We start from the raw sequence: 21,057 nt of genomic DNA, 5'->3' as shown, positions 1-21,057 counted from the left end.
ACTTTTCGATTTGTACATCTCTCAGGCTTCTAACGTAAGCCAATAACCTCTAACTCTTTACAGGGCTTACACCTGAATGTCCTTCATCCTCTTATCCAAATTTTTCCTAAACTCTAGTAAAGCCGCGAGGGCGGAATCACGTCCGTTCGGACTAGTTGGACCAGTAAGCCTTTCCTCCGCTCGCAGAGTTAAGTATCCCTTAACATTATAGACGTGGATGTCACATCGGTGACAGCGTTTATTACACAACTAACACTCAATCAAAGTTATATGTATACCAAATATTTTACTATCACCACTATCACGGATGTAGAAAAGGAATAAAGTATACAAAGGGCATAATTAAAATTAAATAATATAATACAAACTATTTTATTTTTTCTGAAAGAATAACATTATTATAATACCAATTTAAAATTAATCGTCTTAATTGTAAAGTAGCAAATTTATTTTGATCCGTGAAGATGAGAAACGGTAGTGTATAATTGAAATAATTTATAAGAACAGAACACCTTATTAAAATGTAGACTAGACACTTCAATTTTTCTTAACCATGAGCACTGCCGCGGGGGCCAATCCTGAAAAAAAAAATTTGGTATAAATCTAAATTTTTATTCTGAAGATATTTTCTTGTGGCATTTTAATATAATTTACTATTTTTATTGGGAATTAAATTCTACAATTTCGATTTCCATTTCGGAAGTCTTTCTTTATTTATTTCCATTTCCGAAGTGGAAATCAAAATGTCAAAATAAACGTATTTTGAACTGAAATTGTGATTAATTCCCAATAAAAATTGTAAATATCTAAATTTCCTGTAAATAAAAAGCATTTTATTAAGTAATAGATACGCATAGTTCTAACTTAATTCATTCGAAATTTGTAGTGGGTTGAAAAAAATATATTAAATAATTATGTATTACCAAAAAACTAGAAGGTATTTTCTTCGTAATTGCAGATTTATGTACTCATAAATGAGATTTATAAAAAAATAGTTGTGTTTAGAGCAAAACCTGATCATATAATTATGATGACTATTCTGTTTTAAGTGTCTTGTCCTTCAAGAACATTGGCGACCAGTCGCATGATCTTTACTTTGTCTGCAGCGGCCCTAAGTGTCGTGGTGCTTACCCCACAACACTGGCGGAGGTTCTTGAGTCAGGATGTACTTTGTCCAGAACGCTTCTATTTTTCCTGAATAATTACATGTAGTAATTATTATTTAGGGTTTCTTATCACATGGGCAAAGTAATCCAATTTTCTCCTCTTTATGATGTTCAGAACCTCTCTTTTTTTGTTTAGGCGCTACAACCCTTTGTGAGTCTTGGCCTGCTTAACAATGTTCTTCCATTCAGCCCTGTCGGATACTTTCCTTCGCCACTGCCTGATGTTCATTGTTTTAAGATCCCTCTCTAAGTCGTCTATCCATCTTTTACGGGGCCTTCCTCTTGTTCTGTTTCCTTGGGGCTTCCATCTCTGGACTACTTTTACAGCTCGATTATCTGGCATTCTTTCTAGGTGACCAAGCCAGTTTAGTCTTTGTGATTTTTCAAATCTGACAATATCTGCGCTCTGCATTAGTTCATCCAGCTCGTGTCATTTTAATTCTCCACGAACCATCGCTGCATTGGGTTGGTCCAAATATCTTCCTTAGTATTATGCGCTCAAATATTCTCAGTTGATTTTCATCAGTGGTTGAGAGGGTCCACGTTTCACATCCACATGTGATCACTGGTCTAATTACTGTTTTGTAGATTCTCAGCTTAGACTCACGATTCAGTAACTTACTTTTCATTAAGTCTTTGTATGCATAAAAGCACTTATTACCGCTAAGAATATGTGCTTGTAATTCTTGACTGATGTTGTTGTTGTCAGTTATTATTGAGCCTAGGTAGGGAAAAGTGGCATATTTGTAGGTATGGTTGTCTACCTTCAGATTCTCATGTTCATTCGATTTTGTGCACTCCATATATTTTGTTTTGCTTTCATTTATATATAGATCAAACGTAGCAGCTTCTCGTTTCAGTTCTATAACTTTTTCGCTTAATACCCTTTTGTTGCGGCTTATTATGGCAACATCATCCGCATATGCGCATATTTGAATAGATCTTGTATTAATACAGCCGTTTATATCCAGTTTTCTAACAACAGCTTCTAAAGTTAGATTAAAAAGTGTCGTTGATAAGGCATCCCCTTGTCTAACTCCATTTTCAATATCAAAGGCCTGCGTCATATCTCCATCTATTCTCACCATAGCTTTGGAACCCTCCAGAGTCATTCGTATAAGTTTAACCAACTTATTGGGTATCCCTAACATAGATAGTTGCTTTAACATTTTTTGTCGATCTACTCCATCAAACGCCTGTTTGAAATCCATATACAAGTTGTAAATAGGTATGTTATATTCAACACATTTTTCATGTATACCTCTATATGTATTTGGTCTGTAGTTGACCTCTTTGGTCTGAAGCCACATTGGTATTCACCAATAATCTCCTCCGAAAACGATTCCAGGCGGCTGTACATAATTCCTGATAATATCTTGTAGATGACATTTAAAACTGTTATGCCCCTATAATTTTTGCAGAGTCGTTTGTCTCCCCCTTTGTACATAGGATGTATGATTCCTACTTTCCAATCTTCTGGGATGACTTCTAGTGTCCATATGCGGTCGATTAGTTTATGGATACGCCTCCATAGCGCATGTCCACCATTCTTTATTAGTTCTGCAGTTATTCCACCTGTTTCTTCCAATGTTGGTTGCTCAACTAGTTATTCTGCTGTGTGGTGAATTATCTCTTCATCTTCGTTTTGTTCTTTTTCTGGGTTTAACAGCTCTTGAAAATGCTCCTTCCACCTTTTCATTATTTCCTCTTTCTCGCTGATAATTGCCCCATTTTTGTCCTTGCAAACTATTGATCTTGTCATGTATCCTTGGGTGCATTGCTTGGTTTCCTTGTAAAATTTTCTAGTCTCTCTTCTGTTATTATAATCTGTAATTTGTAGTATTTTTCTATTCAACATTTCTCTCTTTTTCCTTCTGCATATTTTCTTTGCATCTTTTCTGAGTTCTTCATATCCCTTTCTATTCGATCGGGAATCCCTTTGTAGACATTTCTGTCTAGCTATATTTTTGCTATTTATTACTTGTTGGCAATCTTGGTCAAACCATTCCTCGTTTCTTTTGCTTGAGGTTTCACCTAATGTTTCCTTTGCCATATTTGTAATTGTCGTTTGGATTATATTCCATAAGATAAGACAACCTAAGAACGACAATTAGAAAAATGCAACAGAGATGAAATACCTCAGAAGAATAGCAGGAATAACAAAATTTGATAGAATTGGAAATAATGAAATAAGAACTAAATTAGAACAGGAACCCATAATACATACTGTAGAGAATAACCAGCAACCAGCAACCATAGGAAGCAAGAACAAGAAGCAGAAAGAAAGACCAAGATAAACATGGTCTCAATAAATACTCGAAATAGGCAGTAAACGAGGAAAAACTATGAGAGAAATGAAAGAATTGACCAGGGACCGGAAGCACTGCAAACAATTGATAAGAAAACTTATCACTGACGCCTCTCAGGGGACCTAAGATGACACCATCTGAAAGAAGTTTTTTAATTAGAATCCATGATTCACATCCAAACGTTAGTATTGGTCTGATTAAACTCGAACATCGAAGTAAAAACTTCTGTTGTGTTATATTTAATTAAAAAATTCAAATCGATTGTAATAAAGTTCAGAACGATTTCGGACTCTTCAGTGAATCTAAAAAGCAAGTAGTTCCACTAAGTTAAGAAAAACGTGAAGGTAAAATTTTGACTGTTTAATGCAAAAATGAGGTTTATATTACTTACTTTTGGAGTACTTGCGTAACTAACCGCAAAACCAAACAGTGGTTGGGTTTACATTGAAGATAACATTCTTAAAAATTCTCTCTATTTGAAGTAGAATTTTTACATCCGCACTTTCGTACCGAAGTTTGGCAACTACCTTTGAGATGCCCGAAATACTAAGTTACTGTTTCAATGACAATGACATTCGGGACAAGATTGACAGTTGGTTTTTAAAAAAGTAAACCAGGTCAAGGAGCCATCTGTTGATATTTATTTTATAATTTTATATACTTAATTAGTTTATTAAAATTGAAGACAATGGTCCAGGTTTAGCCATACAGCTCACACTCCCTCTAAGGGGAAAATTCACACATCCCAGATACCTACGGTATCAAAAGGATTGAGCTCTGGTGGGACTCTTTCCGTGTTATCGAGCCCTAGGTGACTTGGTATGTTGGAGTATCTCCCAAAAATTTTCGTACACATCTGTTCGTTGAGAGTAGTACAGGTTTCTGCATGGTCTTGTAGAGATGTTCATTCAGACCTAGATTTTTTATGTTTTCTAGGAAGTTCTTTGGAATGACTCCAGTAGTAGAGAGACTAATAGGTATTGTCTGGGTACTTTCCATTCTCCACTGTCTTCGTATTTGAATTTCCAGATCTCTGTACTTGGCGATTTTTTCGTTCTGTTTAACACGAAGATTATTGTTGTTGAGTATCGCCACATCGTTCCTTATAAGACGATAAGACGTTCTTTATAAGAAGACAATAGTTATTATTATTTTATTAGTATCATTTGTTTTTATTTTATGAATTGACTATAGAATTAAATTGATTAGTAGTATTTAAAGCTGCCATTATAAAAGGGCAGAAAGAATACACTATGTGATAATAAGAGAAAAGAAGTGAATTAAGAATGAGACGGTTGAATAATAAGATGTGGAAGAAAGGATGTTTTAACATAAAGGATTTAAATGGCAGTTAAATTAAAATCTAAAAATCCCCTGAAACTTTTTGTCTCCCCAGAAAAAAGTTGTTATTTGAGTTGTGACACTTTTCTTCCGGATGAGGGACGTGTTTATGGACTTAACCTCACAATGTCTACAATACTTACTATAAAAGTTAATAAAGCTCTTCTTCTAGGCCCTTTTACCATAACAATCACCGTTCCGGTACCAAAACGATCATTTTTTATTGTAGCCAGTTAAAAAAATCTTTTGCAGTCATCAATTGTTCAATTTTCCTGCGGCACCTATAAATTTATTGTATAGTTTCGTAGTCTGTGTCATTCCGTACTGGTATAGCAAAATCCTCAGCATATGTCACTGCAGTTGCATATTTATTACAGACCTTTGTAGACACCTAAGTGTTGTTACAATATGAGTCCAGTTGAAATTTGGATGATATCAGAAGAAAGATAATACTGAAAACAACTTGTTAAATAACAAATCGACGCGGATACGAGTACAACAAGAAAGACACTTCCGACGTCTAATTATATAAAATAAATAATCTATTTGTTCCTATTAAATATTAAGTTGGCAATAAAACGATTCTATAATAAATGATTTTTAGTAACTATCGAATAAATAAGAGTAGAACTATGACGGTTTAATCTTTATATGTTTAATTTAATAAATTATGACACAATCACACACATTCAAGAAATGCTCAGATATTTAACTTACCCAGAGAATCCAAAGGTTTATCATAATCTTCAATGTCAAATACTTTTTTGGGGAAACTCGTCATTAGGATAAACTGGTCATCTGGATTGTTTCTTTTCATTTCCACAAAAACTCTCACTGCGGAAAGCGGTTCCTTGGCCCCAAACGTCTGTGTCAGACTGGAACCATCAGGTAATCGTATTTGCAATTTGACTTCTGAATAATTTACTTGAGGTTTGGCAGGGGTAGCTGTCACAACAGGTGCTGCTGGTGTAACAACTTCTGGTTGATTGGAGAATTTGGCTTTGCGTGCTAGTTTATCCTAGAAATAAGTTTCAGTAAATAAAAATTATGTCTGGTGATTTGATATACACATTTCAAGTTCAAATAGATTTATTTTTTTAGACCTCCTTGGTTATTGTCTGTAAATATCGATATCAAGAAAAAATGGTTTGTTGGAAATCGATTAATTACAAAATTAATTATTTTTTGACGTTTCGGCTCGCTTTCATGAACAAGGGGAAACTGCTGACACCTAATTATAGCAAGGTCCATCTCTTGAAAAGGGAGGCAATTATTATACGGAATTTAATTTAAGTGGAAGCGACCACCTTTCGCCGATGAGAGCCGGAATATGCCGGAAGATTTTTTCGTAATTTTGAAAAAATTGCTTCTTATATGTTATGTACTTATTTTAATTCTATAACAAATGACAGAATGAATTTAAATATTATATTTACATGGGATTAAGCCACAATTATTGGTTGTATTGAAAATCACATTTTTGACTACCTTGTGTTTGACGTTTCGACTTCCACTCCAGAAATCATTCTCAAAAAGATTACGAGTATTATAATTATCTTTTTAAACCTTGACAGAATGAATATTTCATAACTATGATCAACGGCATGGATTTAAAAACTGTACTGAGACAAGTAATAATTTAATAAAAACAAAAAATTTAAGTGAAAAACCGAGTGAGTTAGATACAGAATTTGACAATACACCACCTTAAATACAAATTATGTAAATAACATACCCCAAAACCTACTGTCGCAAAAAATCAAGGATATTGCTGTTAAGTGCTTACACCTTGTGATGTTCCTTCTGGCATTTTTGATTATTGATGCCATTGGAGGATTGATTAATAGCCAAAAAAATAAATGCAATAGGTTTAGAAATTGCCACATTTCTGAATCTATAAAAGCCACAACTATATACTGTGTACGAATTTCACAGTACCTTAGCGATTACCTAGGTAAATACAGGTAAGAATATATCTTTTACTATTATTTTCAAATCAATAAGTTTCTTTAATTACTGCATATAATTCACCCGTAAATTTTCCCTCAAATTCCAATTATACCTGCTACACAATTGTTCCTCTACAACTCAATCTCTTTTGAAAAATTGCAAATGTACCGTTTTTAATTTCAGCAATTGTTCAAACTTATTTAGTGTACACGCACCTACGGTAGAAAAGGAAGACGACGAAAAATATGAATTTTACGACACCTTAGATAAAGAATATGATCGATGCCCACGTCATGACGTGAAAATAATTGCTGGAGAGCTTAACCCAAAAGTCTTGACGTACGGAGCAGAAACACTTACCTTAACAAAAGCAGCAGCTACCAAACTGAGAGTCACGCAGAGAAGAATGGAGCGGTCCATGTTAGGAATAACTCTGCGAGACAGAATAACCAACGAAGACATCAGGAGAAGAACCGGAGTGACTGACATCATCGAGAAGATAGCCAGACTAAAATGGAGATGGGCAGGACACATAGCCAGAATGACAGATGGGCGATGGACAAAGAGGTTATTGGAATGGAGGCCAAGGGAAGACAAGAGAAGCGTCGGTCGACCACCTACAAGATGGACTGACGATTTAAGAAGACTCAATAAAAACTGGATGAGAGTGGCACAAGATAGACGGGGTTGGAAACATGAGGAAGAGGCCTATGTTCAGCAGTGGACTCTTGAGGCTGGATGATGATGATTAACCCAAAAATTGGCAACGAGCAATTTTTCCAGCCAACTAGAGGACGTGAGAGCTTACATGAAGAGTCAAAACGATAATGGGTTGAGACTGACAAACTTTGCAAAAACCAAAAATAGTAGGAAGAACAAGATTTCCTCATAAATGATACACAAAGGAACAGGAATACGGAAATCTTCTAAAATCGAAACCTGACAAGATATATTACATCCTGATAAATATAAGTCATTCTTCCGATCTCATGAACGTCAGAAGCTGCCAAGGTCCAAACATAAATAGTGACCACTTTCATAATGGCAAAAATCAGAGGAAGAAAATCCAACCTAAAGAAGATATATCCCTAGAACGTATTGTAATATCTATAGCAGATTTATTATTACCTTCAAATCTAGGTATTAATGTTTCGCTTCCTGTATTTAAATAATTTAAGTTGCACTCCTCTATAGCACTGAGAAGCCTTGAACCCGCTATACCTGAATAACTATTTCCCCATGCAGTATGGTGACAACTGAAATCGCCTCCTACCAAAAATGGCCTTTCCAGACTATCAGAAAAGGTAACCCAATCTGTTTCTCTAATGTTCAGATTTGGTTTGTCGTATATAGAGAATAGATGGATATTTTTATTTATTGATACTGATACCAATACACATTCCACGGCCTTTATTGGAGTAAATTTTGGCTTAGGAAAAAAGGTAAAGTATTTTCTTAAAAAGATTGCAACTCCTCCATAACCGTCATTACGGTTGAGCCTAAATATATTAAAATTATTAATAAAAAAATGTGGATTCATTTAATCAGGTTTCCGAAAGCAAAACTACATTAATTTTATTATCGAAAATCTATTTTTCAAAGTCACCTTTATAACACAAAATTGATCTAGCAGTCCATTGCAGTATATTTAGATTACTCATAGTCTGATAGGATTTTGCGTTTTTTTAATAAGTGTACTATTTTTAATTTCTACATTTGAAAAAGTTCAAATATCTTTGATAAGGTTTAATATTGATTCGCAAGTTTTTATCTGTTTATTTAACGTGTTACTATCATCACAACTTTTCAAGGCTTCTCGGTGCTATAGAGGAGTGTAAATTAAATTATTTAAATACAGGAAGTGAAACATTAATATCTATAGAAAATGTCACACCGAGAGTGCAGTATGGCTAATATTATAGGAATGCACAATTGGCGGATTTCATCGCCTTGTGCTTGGCGATACAAACAGGTCCAAGTGGTAGTCACAGAACCGTACCCAGATCTCTACGCCGGGCTCTGTTATTTATTATAAAATAATTGCCTTCAAGTAGCCAAATAAGAGGCATGAATTTGAATAAAAAGACCTTAAGTTTTTAGCGAGAATTTTATTATAAAACTGTATACTTTATTAAACTAACAAATGTATTTTAAATTACGTTTCTTGATAGCTATAAATATACCGGGTGGAACCTCCGGTAACTCGATTTCCGTGCACCCAGCCCAATATCCAAGAAAAACTTTTTCTTTTGTAAATATGTGAAAAATTATCAGGAACGGGAATATCGAAAAAGCTTTGCACATTTTTTAATCCCGGCGATGTTATTAAAAAAACAAGTTGCGCACTTGAATCACTGCGAAATGTTAACACCTACTATGAATTTTTTTTTGTGGAAATCTGAAGTGCAGTTTTTGTCCTTGTTAAAACATAATGCAGTCTCGCATTTTTTACACACAACATAAGTTTACCTAGTTCCTTGGCATAGCAACCTGGTAGTTTTCAGCGAAACCTTGTGTTATTAGCAGATGAGCTGACCCAGATGAGCAGGTATAAGGTTATAGTGTAAGTTATTTAACATTATATTATATTTACAATTTATTAAACTAACAAATATATTTTAAATTACATTTCTTGATAGCTATAAATATACAGGGTGGAACCTCCGGGAACTCGATTTCCGTGCACCCAGCCCAATATCCGAAAAGCCCATACTCTGATTGGACTGGTAAATGCATTTTATTGGTTATACAGTGTAAAATAATCGAGGTTACTCACAGATATTCAATTAATTATACTAAACTCGTCCTCTACATCCGAGATGTCGGATTCGCTTTCGCTACTCTCCCCTGTGTTCGCGTGTATTATCAATTGGTCTACGTCATCTTGCAGGTTGTCCGCAGTCCACATCTCAGTTTCCGTTTTCTCAACAACATGAGTGACATAATTGCGCCAATTTGGCTCTATGACGCGTGCGAAACCGTCGTCGATCAACTGGCGTACCTCGTCGTTTTTAAAAGTGGTATTATGGGTACCTACATATCGCTTAACTTGGTTCCACATCATTTCTATAGGATTCAATTCGCAGTGATATGGAGGAAGCCTTAAAATATAAACATTATGTTGTGAAGCATACTCATCAAGATGATACTTATCGTATTGATCTTTAAAAGCACGCGCTGCTTCTAATAGCTCGGATTTCAAATAACACTCCTCGAAAAAAATGTCTTTTTCCACTAGCTATTCCTTGATTGCAGCTTTATTCCAGGAATTGTTAGGGAATCTCTCTTTACGGGAGTGGTACGATGCATTGTCCATTACAATGACATTCCTGCGACCATTATTTGGTAAATTTGATATTAATGTCTCCTTAAACCACGACTCAAAATATGCGGCATCCATTTCATCGTGATAGTCGCCAACATTTTTCTTTGCCAGAAAAACACGCTGTGTGCCAGGAAGGAAACCTCCTGAAAAACCTGCATGCAATAAAACATATCGTGGACCTCGTTTAGTAGGTGCTTTTAGGCCAGTACTTAAACCTTTGAGAAAAGCATCACGACTGTTTTGTATCGTAGTATCGCACTATATATATATATATATATATATATATATATATATATATATATATATATATATATATATATATATATATATATATATATATATATATATATATATATATATATATATATATATATAAATATATGATATTGCAATGGTCTTTTCGCAAACGTCGTATAGTTCTCAAATAATTATGGCGCCAATGAATAATATCCTCTCGCTCCACCATGATGCTTCTTCGGCCACGTTTCTTATAAACAAATTCAATATCTTTCAGAAGTCTGTATACAGTAGAAAGAGACAACGGCTGTATATTATCATTACCTTGTATGAAGTTATGTATATGCTTTAAGAATGGCGGCAAATTTTTCATGAAAAATTGACAATGAACAATTCTCCGTAGAATACTTCTTACACCCTCGTCATATGTGAATATTCTAGAATTTGATTGACACACTCGTTTTTTACGTTTTTTTGGCGATTTCAACGTTCCACTCTGTTCTTTTTCTTTTTTGAAATTGTAAATGCTTCTTTCGCTAACACCAGTCATCAACGAAGTACGTCTTACAGTAGCACTTACAGTTGTTCCGTATTTTGTAAAAAACACAACACATTTAACACTACGAGTTTAGCGCAACCGTTAAATAATTCACCGGATTTAAACTTATGGGACTCCATGCTCTCTGTTGAAACTCGGACTAAATTTTGAAGTCTAGTTTCGTTTTCCAAAAGCACTTTCACCCTAAGGATGGGTAGGGGGTGAAATAGGGAAAGCTTTGAGTTTATCAAATACTAATTATGACAAACAAGTTTATGACCATATTTAGGTGATTATGTTAATGATGGTAATTTGTAGCAGAAGTTTTACAAAAGAAATGAAGACCTATTTATAGAAACAACATAACTGTATTTTTAATATTTTACATACAATAGAAAAAATCTAATTTCTATGAAAGAATTGGAAATTTGAATATTATATATAATATCTATAAATAATATCATTTCCAAGCTTCCAAATTCTTTCCTAGAAATTAGGTAGGTTTTTTCTATTTTATGTAAAAACATTAAAACTACAGTTATTGTATGTTGTTCTTGTAAAGAGGTGTTCAAATGTTATTCTTATGAATATGATTCAATTGTATATCTCATGTTGACGTTTTATATGCAAAATTCATAGTTTTCGTTGTCAATAACTCATCAATGCCTTTTTATTCTACTGTATACGTATACATGATATAAAATATTTTACTCGTACTGCCGGCAGATGCATTTTATTAAAGCCGGTCCTGTGAGACAATGAGCAATCAACAGCTGGAGAAAACCGACAACCCTGCGCGTTTATTCTCCATAAGAAAAGCATTGCCGTATCTTACCAGTACTGCACTCTCAGTGTGACATTTTCTATAGATTTGGAAGTAATAATAAATCTGCTGTAGATATTACAATATTCTATAGAGATATAACTTTACATTGTGACTGGAAAATTGATATTACACCATTAGGTACTTCCAATCACTTTGTTGTTCTAATTGAAACACATTTTAATACTACTCAATTATCCCTTAAGTGTAAAAAAGTTAATTTAAACAAAGCTGACTGGTCCTTTTTCTCTCAGGTAGTAGATGAATAATTGGATGAAAGTAATAACGAAAGATCATATAAAAGTTTTATAGAGTCACTAAATTATGCTACAAAACTAGCAATCTCACAGAAGAGAACAGAGATCAAATCAGAATTTCGCAAAGTTTGGTGGAATTATAGATATGCAAACGCTATTAAATGCCAACAAGAAGCTTTTTTGCTTTACAAAAGGCAGTCCAATTTAACCTATTTAAAATATAAAAATTCAGTAGCAGTCGCAAAAAAATATTACAAAGCAAAAAAGATTCTTTGGCGAAATTTTTGTAAAAATCCTATCAAAAACACACCTATAAAAGATATATGGAAATATATAAATAAAATAAAAAATTAACTTAATCCTCCAAAAAATACGATCCAAATACGTGAGTGGGTAGAAACATTCTTCAATAAAATTGCTTCAGGTTAGGTGAAAACAAATATGCAGCCGATTATTTCACTGAACACGGATGAATCACTGTGGGAAATAGAACAAAGCCTCAAAACTAACAGTGATACAGCTACCAACATAATAAATACAACATGGAATCGGGCAGAATTTCCAACAAGCTGGAAGGAATACTCAGCAATCCCAATTTTTTTTCTAAAACCAAATCGAGATGCGGAAGATCCAGATTCACATAGAGCAATTTCTCTAGCTTCTTGTGTCTTAAAAAGTTTAGAAGGAATAATCAAAGTCAGACTAGTTCATTGGCTAGAAAACAATAAAAAATTACCTAAATTGCAGTTTGGCTTCAGAAGAGGATGTTCAACCATTGAAAATATAGGTAACCTAGTAAAATATATAAATATTGCTTTTACTAACAAGAAATTACTTCCAGCAATTTTGGTGGATATAGAATCAGCATATGATAATGTAATATATTCTCTATGAAAAATGGAAAAAATGGAAATCTCTCAAGTTTTGACCTCACGTATCAGATTACTCTATTCCGATAGAACAGTGTCAATAAATATAAATGATGAAACATTTGGCCCTAAAACGATCATTATTGGGTTACCACAAGGAAGTATACTAAGAATTGTACTATACATAATATATACAGCAGATCTGGAATGTGAAATTAAATGTATAGTCGGACAATTTTCAATTAAAGGTGACTAATCTACAAATTGAACTAAACGGTAGCGGCAACCATGTAAAATGTCAGCAGTAAATTCTTACCGGGGTCATTTTTATTGTGTATGCTTCGCTCATGTAAATAATTAAAAAAGTAAGATAATTTGCCCCTGTAATAATATAAATTGGTACGATTCACTAGTGTATAATGAGACAAGTTCATTGCATAGTTTGAAAGATCGGTAAACTTATCAATATTTTGCTGGTCTATATATCTTTACGTTCTTAGAAATAATGGGAATGAGAGAAATATATTTTAGTTTATTCGTTTATATGTGCATAGGCGTAGTGTGTTCTATTTTTTGGGGATATATTTATTAAATACACTTTATTATTAACTTTAAAATAGTTTTGAGGTAGAGATAGTGCAAGCACTCCTGACCACGGCGCAGTAGACGAAATTTGGTTTAGTCCCCACTTCCATGCGAAACGCATTGTACTATGCACGGTATAATTCCACTTACAATAGAACCTTTCTGTCTTTAGGTGAATTTGACTCCGCCTTCGCGCAGCTCCATGGTCAAGAGTGTTTGAACTATCTTTAAGTAAAGTAAATTTGAGGCAAGTTTATTCTTTATATAGTATTAACCTATTAACGGCCGCTCAATATACAAAGAGAAATTTGACAATTAATTTACTAGATTGGATTAAAAACACATAAATTAAGACTAATTTACAACCAAAAAGATTTTTTTTCTCATTTTCAAGGAAAACAGTACAATTTTTAATAAAGGAACATATTTCATATTAAATGTAAATTTTAGGGTGAAAATTTTCGAAACATTCGGGGTGTAGATGAATTCTACACCTTTTACATAAATAAATAGTATTACTTTTGCACATCCTACATTCTTGCACTATCGTCTCGTTTTGAGACCAAATATCACCAAATCATTTTAGCTTTTATACCTAAATTGAGCAAAGGATTAGACAATACATATTTAAGGAAGATTTAGAAAAGTATCTTTCCAGATGTCGATATATATTCATGGATGCATCAAAGAGCAACAAAAAAGTAGGTTGCGCTATATTTGATTCACATAACCTTAAAAGATCTTTTAAATTAAATGAAAAACTTACAATATATACTGCAGAATTAATCGCCATTCATACTCGGTATACTGTAATCCAGAAAAACATGTTTACAGTAACACCTTCACAGAGAAATATAGCGAACTCTTTAATTTTCATGATAAACTAAGAAAACCATATGAAAGAATTAGAAAATATTCTAAGACATTAAACTTTTATTTTACCGATATATTCGATCCAAACATCGCCGATCCTCATAGCCCTTGGTCAATCAATATTCCACAATATAATATTTGAGCAAATACAATAAGTGGAAATATATCCCTCAGTAATAAAAACTATTTTGTCAAATGCACTCCAATCTTATGAAAATTTCTCTAAAATATTTACAGATGCTACAAAATATAGCAATGGAGTTGGTACCATTTTTGTGATCAATTTACATATACACATCTGAATGATTCACTCTTTATCGAACAATTCAATTTATTAATGATACCAATATCGTTGAAGTGGTGATTCTTTCTGATTCTCTGAGTTTGATTACTTCAATTCAATGAGTATATCCTAAACGCCCAATTGAACAAATGATTACATCAGAGCTTTACATATATGTCAAGAAAAAGGTAGAACAGTTGACATGAATTCCTTCCCATGTGGGTATTCCCAGAAATGAAGAAGCAGACTTAAGTGTCTAGTGCGGATTCGAAAATAATATTAAAGTGCGGTTTAGAAGATTTAAAACCTTCTATTAAGACAAAAATCTTTGAAGTCTGGCATAACGAATAACAAAGATCAATGTCTTAACTACGACAAATTAAAGACACCATTATAGGCTCTAAACCTTTTAAAAAAATTGCTATGATCAGAGTGTCGTTAACCAATTACAATTAGGCCATACTAGACTCACACGCTCTTACCTACTTTCAGAAAGTAACCCACTAATATCTGAGCAATGCAATACAACCTTAACACTAAAACATAGCTTTGAATATGACAAATTCACACATCAACAAGCTCTTTATAACATAGATTGAAATTTATAAGTTGTGCTAGGTCAAAATAACAATTCAAAGAACTTAATCGACTATTTAAAAGCTATCAATGTACTGAAGATTTAATTTTAGTACTATTTTGTAAAAAATCTCTTTTTTGTAACCATGTAATATAATTATACTTGTAAAATTGTACAGATTGTCTTTAAATAAAAAAGAGTATGGTGTACCCAGAAATTTTCTAAATAGTTATGAAACATATAAAAATACTTTACTTGGAAAACCATTTTTTAACCAAAACTACTGGAACAGCAATTTTCAATCCTTTATTTAGATTACTAAATAATTAATAAATTAAATTAATAACCAATAAAAAGAAAATAAAAATACCTGTTCAATCTGTTCCCTAATTCTCTGCTTAGCTAATCTTTCTTCCTCTTTTTCTCTTTTCCTTTGATCAATAATCTTTTTCATTTCCACTTCTTCATGTCGTCTCTTGGCTTCTAGCAAATCCTTTCCAGATTTTATTCTATTTTTCTCCCTGAGTAAGGCCTCTTCTTTTTCTTTAGCTTCCCTCTCTAATCTTCTCTGCTTAAGTTTTGCTTCTATTTTAGCAAGCTGTTCTCTTTTCTCTTCATCTGTTAGCGGCCGTTTTTCTTCAGTAGATTCAGAAAAACTTTGATGACCTGTGAAAGAAACATTGATATAACAATAACAGTTTTATGAAAACAGAAGATATTCTATTATCACATTAACTTATTTTTAGATATATGTCCTCCAACTCATGTTCTAGCCAACCATATTCCGACAAAAATGATTTTCTAGAATGTATGGCAATGTTTTTTTCTTGATTAGCATAGACTAATTCAAAACCAAAAATAAAGACAGTTTTGATATTTCAATCTGATAACTTTATTACTAGTGGACCAAGTAAGCGAAGATATCTTTTACAACATATTTATGTATAACATTTTACTGCTCTGTAGTGTCAATAAGCACTGCTGAACATGTTTTCATTTTATTATTTTATTGTAATAGTAGTGAATATAATATAATTATGATATTTACCTATATACAGTGAATTTATCATGTTTTAATGATTTTTGTTTAATTTCTTGTGACATGTAATGTAGGTTTACCAATTAATCAAATTTATGCCTTTACAAGAACATATTGGTGTTAGAAAAATAATTCATGTTGTCTAAAAACTGTTATCCACAAAGAAATAATGTACTACAGGAGCGATATCTGTGAAGATCATATTACCATCAAATTCATACTTGCCATCATATATTACCTTTTGTCAATGGTTAATAATTAAATGATCTGATATTATTATCTTAAGTAGGATGGTTGAGTTTACCGAAAGTACAAGCTGATTAAAGCCGTAAATGTCAAACATGGAACAAAAAATTTCGGTATAGCAGTGTTGGCATATTTTTATAATGTAGATGCTGTATACTTCAAATATAAAAAGATAAAGAGTTAAAAAAGTACATATTGTTTATATTATGTTATGAATTCTGCCATTTTTGCTTTATATAAAACAACAATGAGTAAATATTTATTTCTTTGGAGATTAATTGCAGTTAATTATTAGAAATTTTTTTAGCAATTACCCTTTAATAAATTAGGAGATAGATTTGGCAATCATCAAATCAGCAGTTGCCAGATTACAAAAGATGTTTGCAATTAATCTCGAAAGAGACAAATATCTACTCGTTATTGCTTGATATAAATTAAAAATTGCAGAACTCATAAAATAGTATAATCAAAATGTACTTTTTAAAAGCTTTATCTCTTTATATTTGAAGCATACAACTTACACATTACAAAAACATGCCAACACTGCCAAACCGAAATATTTTTGGCATTTGCGGCTATATTCAGCTTGTCCTTTCGGTAAACTCAACCAGTAGGAATTACATAGTAGGTAAATGTACAATCCCCAAAAATGTTATTTAAAACTATTATTATTATATAAAAATTATTATTCACTTAACACCAATTTGCAAATGCAAACATCACTATAAATATTAATAAATAAAAGTGATTAAATTATGTTTAAGTTTATTTAGTATTATTTAATTTATTTAATGTTTAGTTTATTTAGTAATCTTGATTAGTAATTAGTAGTTAGCATAGTATAGTATAGTAAACTGAATGATTACTATATATTTAAAATGTCATTAATAAAATAAATTTTATTGTGTGTAATAAATTATATATAAATATTATATTCATTTCCTTTGCCTTTAATAGAACAAAATCCAAAATTACTTAACATAAAATATAGGAAATTAAATAATTCACTTTTCAAGTGATTGGAATTAAATATTAAAACAACAACTGTTTGAGGCTCACTGATCATTGCTTAATTACATATGGGTCTTCTAATATAGTTTTGACTTTACTAAAAAATAAAAAGTTCATGACTGATTATTAATACAAAACTAATATAGTTTAAACCATTAAAAAATATTTTTTCCATATATTTTAACACAAGACGTGACTGTTTTTATTGAAATTTTGAACTACAGTAATACCCTAAATATAATTATGTGATAACCGGAATTCATGTAAGGCAGGGTATAGTTCGTATAGGTATGTATACAAATTATTTTTAATTGGGACCGGAAGCTAAAAACAGAAATTTACACAAAAAAATGTTTATTAAAAGCTTAGGATATACAAATATAAAATCATCCATCAAAGTTCTTTTGATGAGCATAGCAAGCTAATATTTTTTTTCTTTATATTTGTAGATGTATATTTTGTATATCTTGCTCATACTCATGCATTTCTATGAGTTCATCAATTATCAGCTCCTGATTGTGGGAATCCAACAAAAACAGTTCTTGAACGTCATCACTATCAGCTTCTACATTTAATTGCATGGCGATATTAACTGCTTCTTTAATAATTGCATTACTAATTTCATCAGGCTCTGGCGTCAATTCCACCTTAGTATCACTGATGAAAAAAAAAGCACACAGTTTTTTCCTGACACCATTTAACATTTTTTGTGAAATTTCATTCCAAAATTTTCCAATGATTTTCAGTGCATCTAAAATGTTTTGGATATCAGGTCAAATCCATGATGTTTTACATAACAATAGACGAGATAAATTACCTTTTATTCTTCTCCAGGGAAAAAAGGAATGATATCCAGTTCATATCCTTTGTGTATTATCACTTTTTAGATGGTATAATCCACAAAATTTAATCATGGTATTGAATTATATAACTATTTACTATCTTAATAGCAACCAGAGGCCGTTTTAAAAAAATCCAATACTTTTTTGAGGTTGTAGTTATTAGTTTAAAGGGCAGGATAAGAGAAATTAGGGATGTACCGGATCAGGTACCTAGTCAATCTGGCCAGAACAGGAATTTCTACCGCTAGCTGTTTAAATTTTAGATGTAATGAAATATTATACTTAAGCTTCTAAATTACAAAATTTCATTATATATGCAAATTCTGCAGATCTATAGATATAACAAAATATTTATAAAGCTGGCAATAACAATGCAGAGCTTTCAATTCATTCTATTGCTTCAATTACAGTAAATAGGAGAATTTCCCATCCAGTTCTAGGGTGGGAGTTTTTTCAAATTCTTTAAGGATTTTAAAATTTTCCAAATTTTGGTCAGATCATGCATGAACCTGACCTGACAGGAACAGTAGTTCCTGCCAATTGGCCAGATCAGTCTTGATTGGTGGTACTTACATCTTGAAATCTGGTACATCTTTAAGAGAAACCCTTTGTTAAACCCCTAGCTTTCGCAAAATTTTATTTGCTTCTTAAGGATAAGCTAAAATAAATTAAGACAAAAGAACATTCTTTCACATCATCAATATCATTCTGGCTTTACAACCCTGCATAGGTCCTAGCCTCCTCAAGAATTTCTCTCCAGTCATCCCTATCCATCGCCTTATTCTGCCACATTCTTTCTCAACACATTAAAATTAAAATTCTTAGTCTATCAAACATAGTGTTTTAATTTATTTAAGTTGAAAAAATACATGGTAAAATAGTTTATTTAAAATTCAATCTATGTCAGAAAGAAACTCATCTGTGTTTCTTATTTTGCAAGTGTGTTAGTTGATAACTAGTTTTTCTATTGATAAATGCCTGCACACTGTGACAGTGTTGAAAATTGTATGGAATAACCTCATGATTTAAGTTTTTATTGATTGTTTTATAATGTTCTCACTTATTAATTTCATTGTATTTACTGAAGAAATCATTTAAAACTTATTTTAGCATATCCTAAAGAAGCAAATAAATTTTTGTGAAAGCTATGTTTCTCTGGATATATGACAAAAGGAAAAATTGAGTTATATGCATAGTAAAAAGTTAATAAACCTGATGTTTGCATGGTAATGCGATCCAGTATCAGAAATATATCTCATAATCTAGCTAGGGTGTCAAATTACTGTATGTATAAAAGATTACCTGATTTAGTAGCATGAAATTCAACTTCTTCGTTAGTTTTAAACAATTTGCCACATTCATCACATTTAATTGATTTAGCTACAGCTTCACCTTCCTCAGAAACAGCAGTGTCGGAATTGGATTGAGTATTATTATCATTTTCACTAGCAATTTCTGAAGCAGCTTCTGGTGCTTTTGGAGGATCTGCAATTACTGGCATGGCTTCATCCTCTTCGTGAGACAATAGCCATTCCATTACTTGTTGAAGATCATTGCTACCAGTTTGACTTACTGCTAATTCTCTGTAAGTTTATAATGTAAATTTTACTTATAGGTTATGAGCTAAATGCAGGTGATTACTTACGCTCGTTGCCTACTGAACCCCATTTCTGTTAAACTATCTACAACATTAGACATTTCTGTAAATTCTGCAATGATTTTCTAATAAAAAATAATGTTTTATGGGAACCCCAATAATTAGATTTTGTCCAGTAATTATTTTTATCAATGATTGAGATTGACATAGAAAAAAATTTGATTATTTGGTACTTAAATAAGTGACGTTGACATATCTGTCTCATACTCATAAACTCATATTCCATCGAGTTTAGTGTCATATCCATATATAGTATTTCCATCGAGCAAAAAGACAAAAGAGGGAATCTAATCGTTATGAAAAGGCGACCAAAAAAGTGGCCTCTGATGGCGGACATATCCGGAAATGCGAATGCGCCAAATTTAAATTTTCCGACACTTATTAACAGTAGCTATAAAATAGTTTTCAGAATGTGTCTTAGACGAAAAAATTTTAATTAAATATTAACGATAACAGTCTAAAATGTGAAACAATTGTTAAAAAACTTCAATATAAATAAGATTTCATGTGACAGTTGGGACACATAATAACATAACCCAACTAAATTTAATTTCTTAAACAAGGAAAGACTCTCTTTCCTTGTTTAATTTGGCCTCTCTAGATGGCACTTCCTGTCTAACAATATTTTTGCCCCCACTACCTTTACATTCCCTCTTTTGTCTTTTTGCTCGATGAGTATTTCTCATATAAAAATGCGTGCACGTCATTCAAGATTTTCGACGTCAGAATACCACAGCTTACTTCTATTTAGAGCATTAATAGCATCGAGTTAGAATCTATGGAGAGGGCATCACGTGACTAAAAACGACCTCACTTCGGCCATATTGTTTTGACACTTTTGACAGATCGTATATGGTTATTTACGTTTGTTGTTTTTCGAATATTTTTAGTTTTATAATACTTTTATAGAAACTGTAATAATATATTGTGATAGTGCATAATAATGGTTTCTTGTTATCAACGTAGTTGCAGTGGTAGAAGCAATGTTAATAAAAAAATCTTCAAGAATAACGTTCTACTCGATGATTAATAGTAAAAACGTCCCGCCATTATTTCTTGTTCAAAATAATCTATCTTAAATGAAAGCTTATCAGCTTTCTACAGACTATTTAGTTGTTTTGGCATAGAA

At 32.2% G+C, this 21,057-nt stretch overlaps 1 protein-coding gene across 1 annotated transcript; it reads right to left on the bottom strand.

Annotated features, from left to right (window-relative positions):
• Positions 1 to 356: 356 nt before the first annotated feature.
• LOC140440687 (UBX domain-containing protein 1-B-like) lies at positions 357 to 20,115 on the bottom strand. The gene is made up of 5 exons (XM_072531049.1): positions 19,917 to 20,115; positions 19,574 to 19,854; positions 15,504 to 15,799; positions 5,534 to 5,834; positions 357 to 578 (listed from the first exon to the last, which is right to left on the bottom strand). The coding sequence occupies exons 1-5, from the start codon at positions 19,967 to 19,969 to the stop codon at positions 538 to 540; spliced, it is 972 nt and encodes a 323-aa protein (XP_072387150.1). The 5' UTR covers positions 19,970 to 20,115; the 3' UTR covers positions 357 to 537.
• Positions 20,116 to 21,057: the final 942 nt, after the last annotated feature.

The sequence above is a fragment of the Diabrotica undecimpunctata genome, chromosome 1 (assembly GCF_040954645.1).
Source record: "Diabrotica undecimpunctata isolate CICGRU chromosome 1, icDiaUnde3, whole genome shotgun sequence".
Taxonomy (NCBI): Eukaryota; Metazoa; Arthropoda; class Insecta; order Coleoptera; family Chrysomelidae; genus Diabrotica; species Diabrotica undecimpunctata.
Note: the sequence above shows the minus strand (reverse complement) of the source record. Positions and strands in the feature narration are given on the sequence as shown.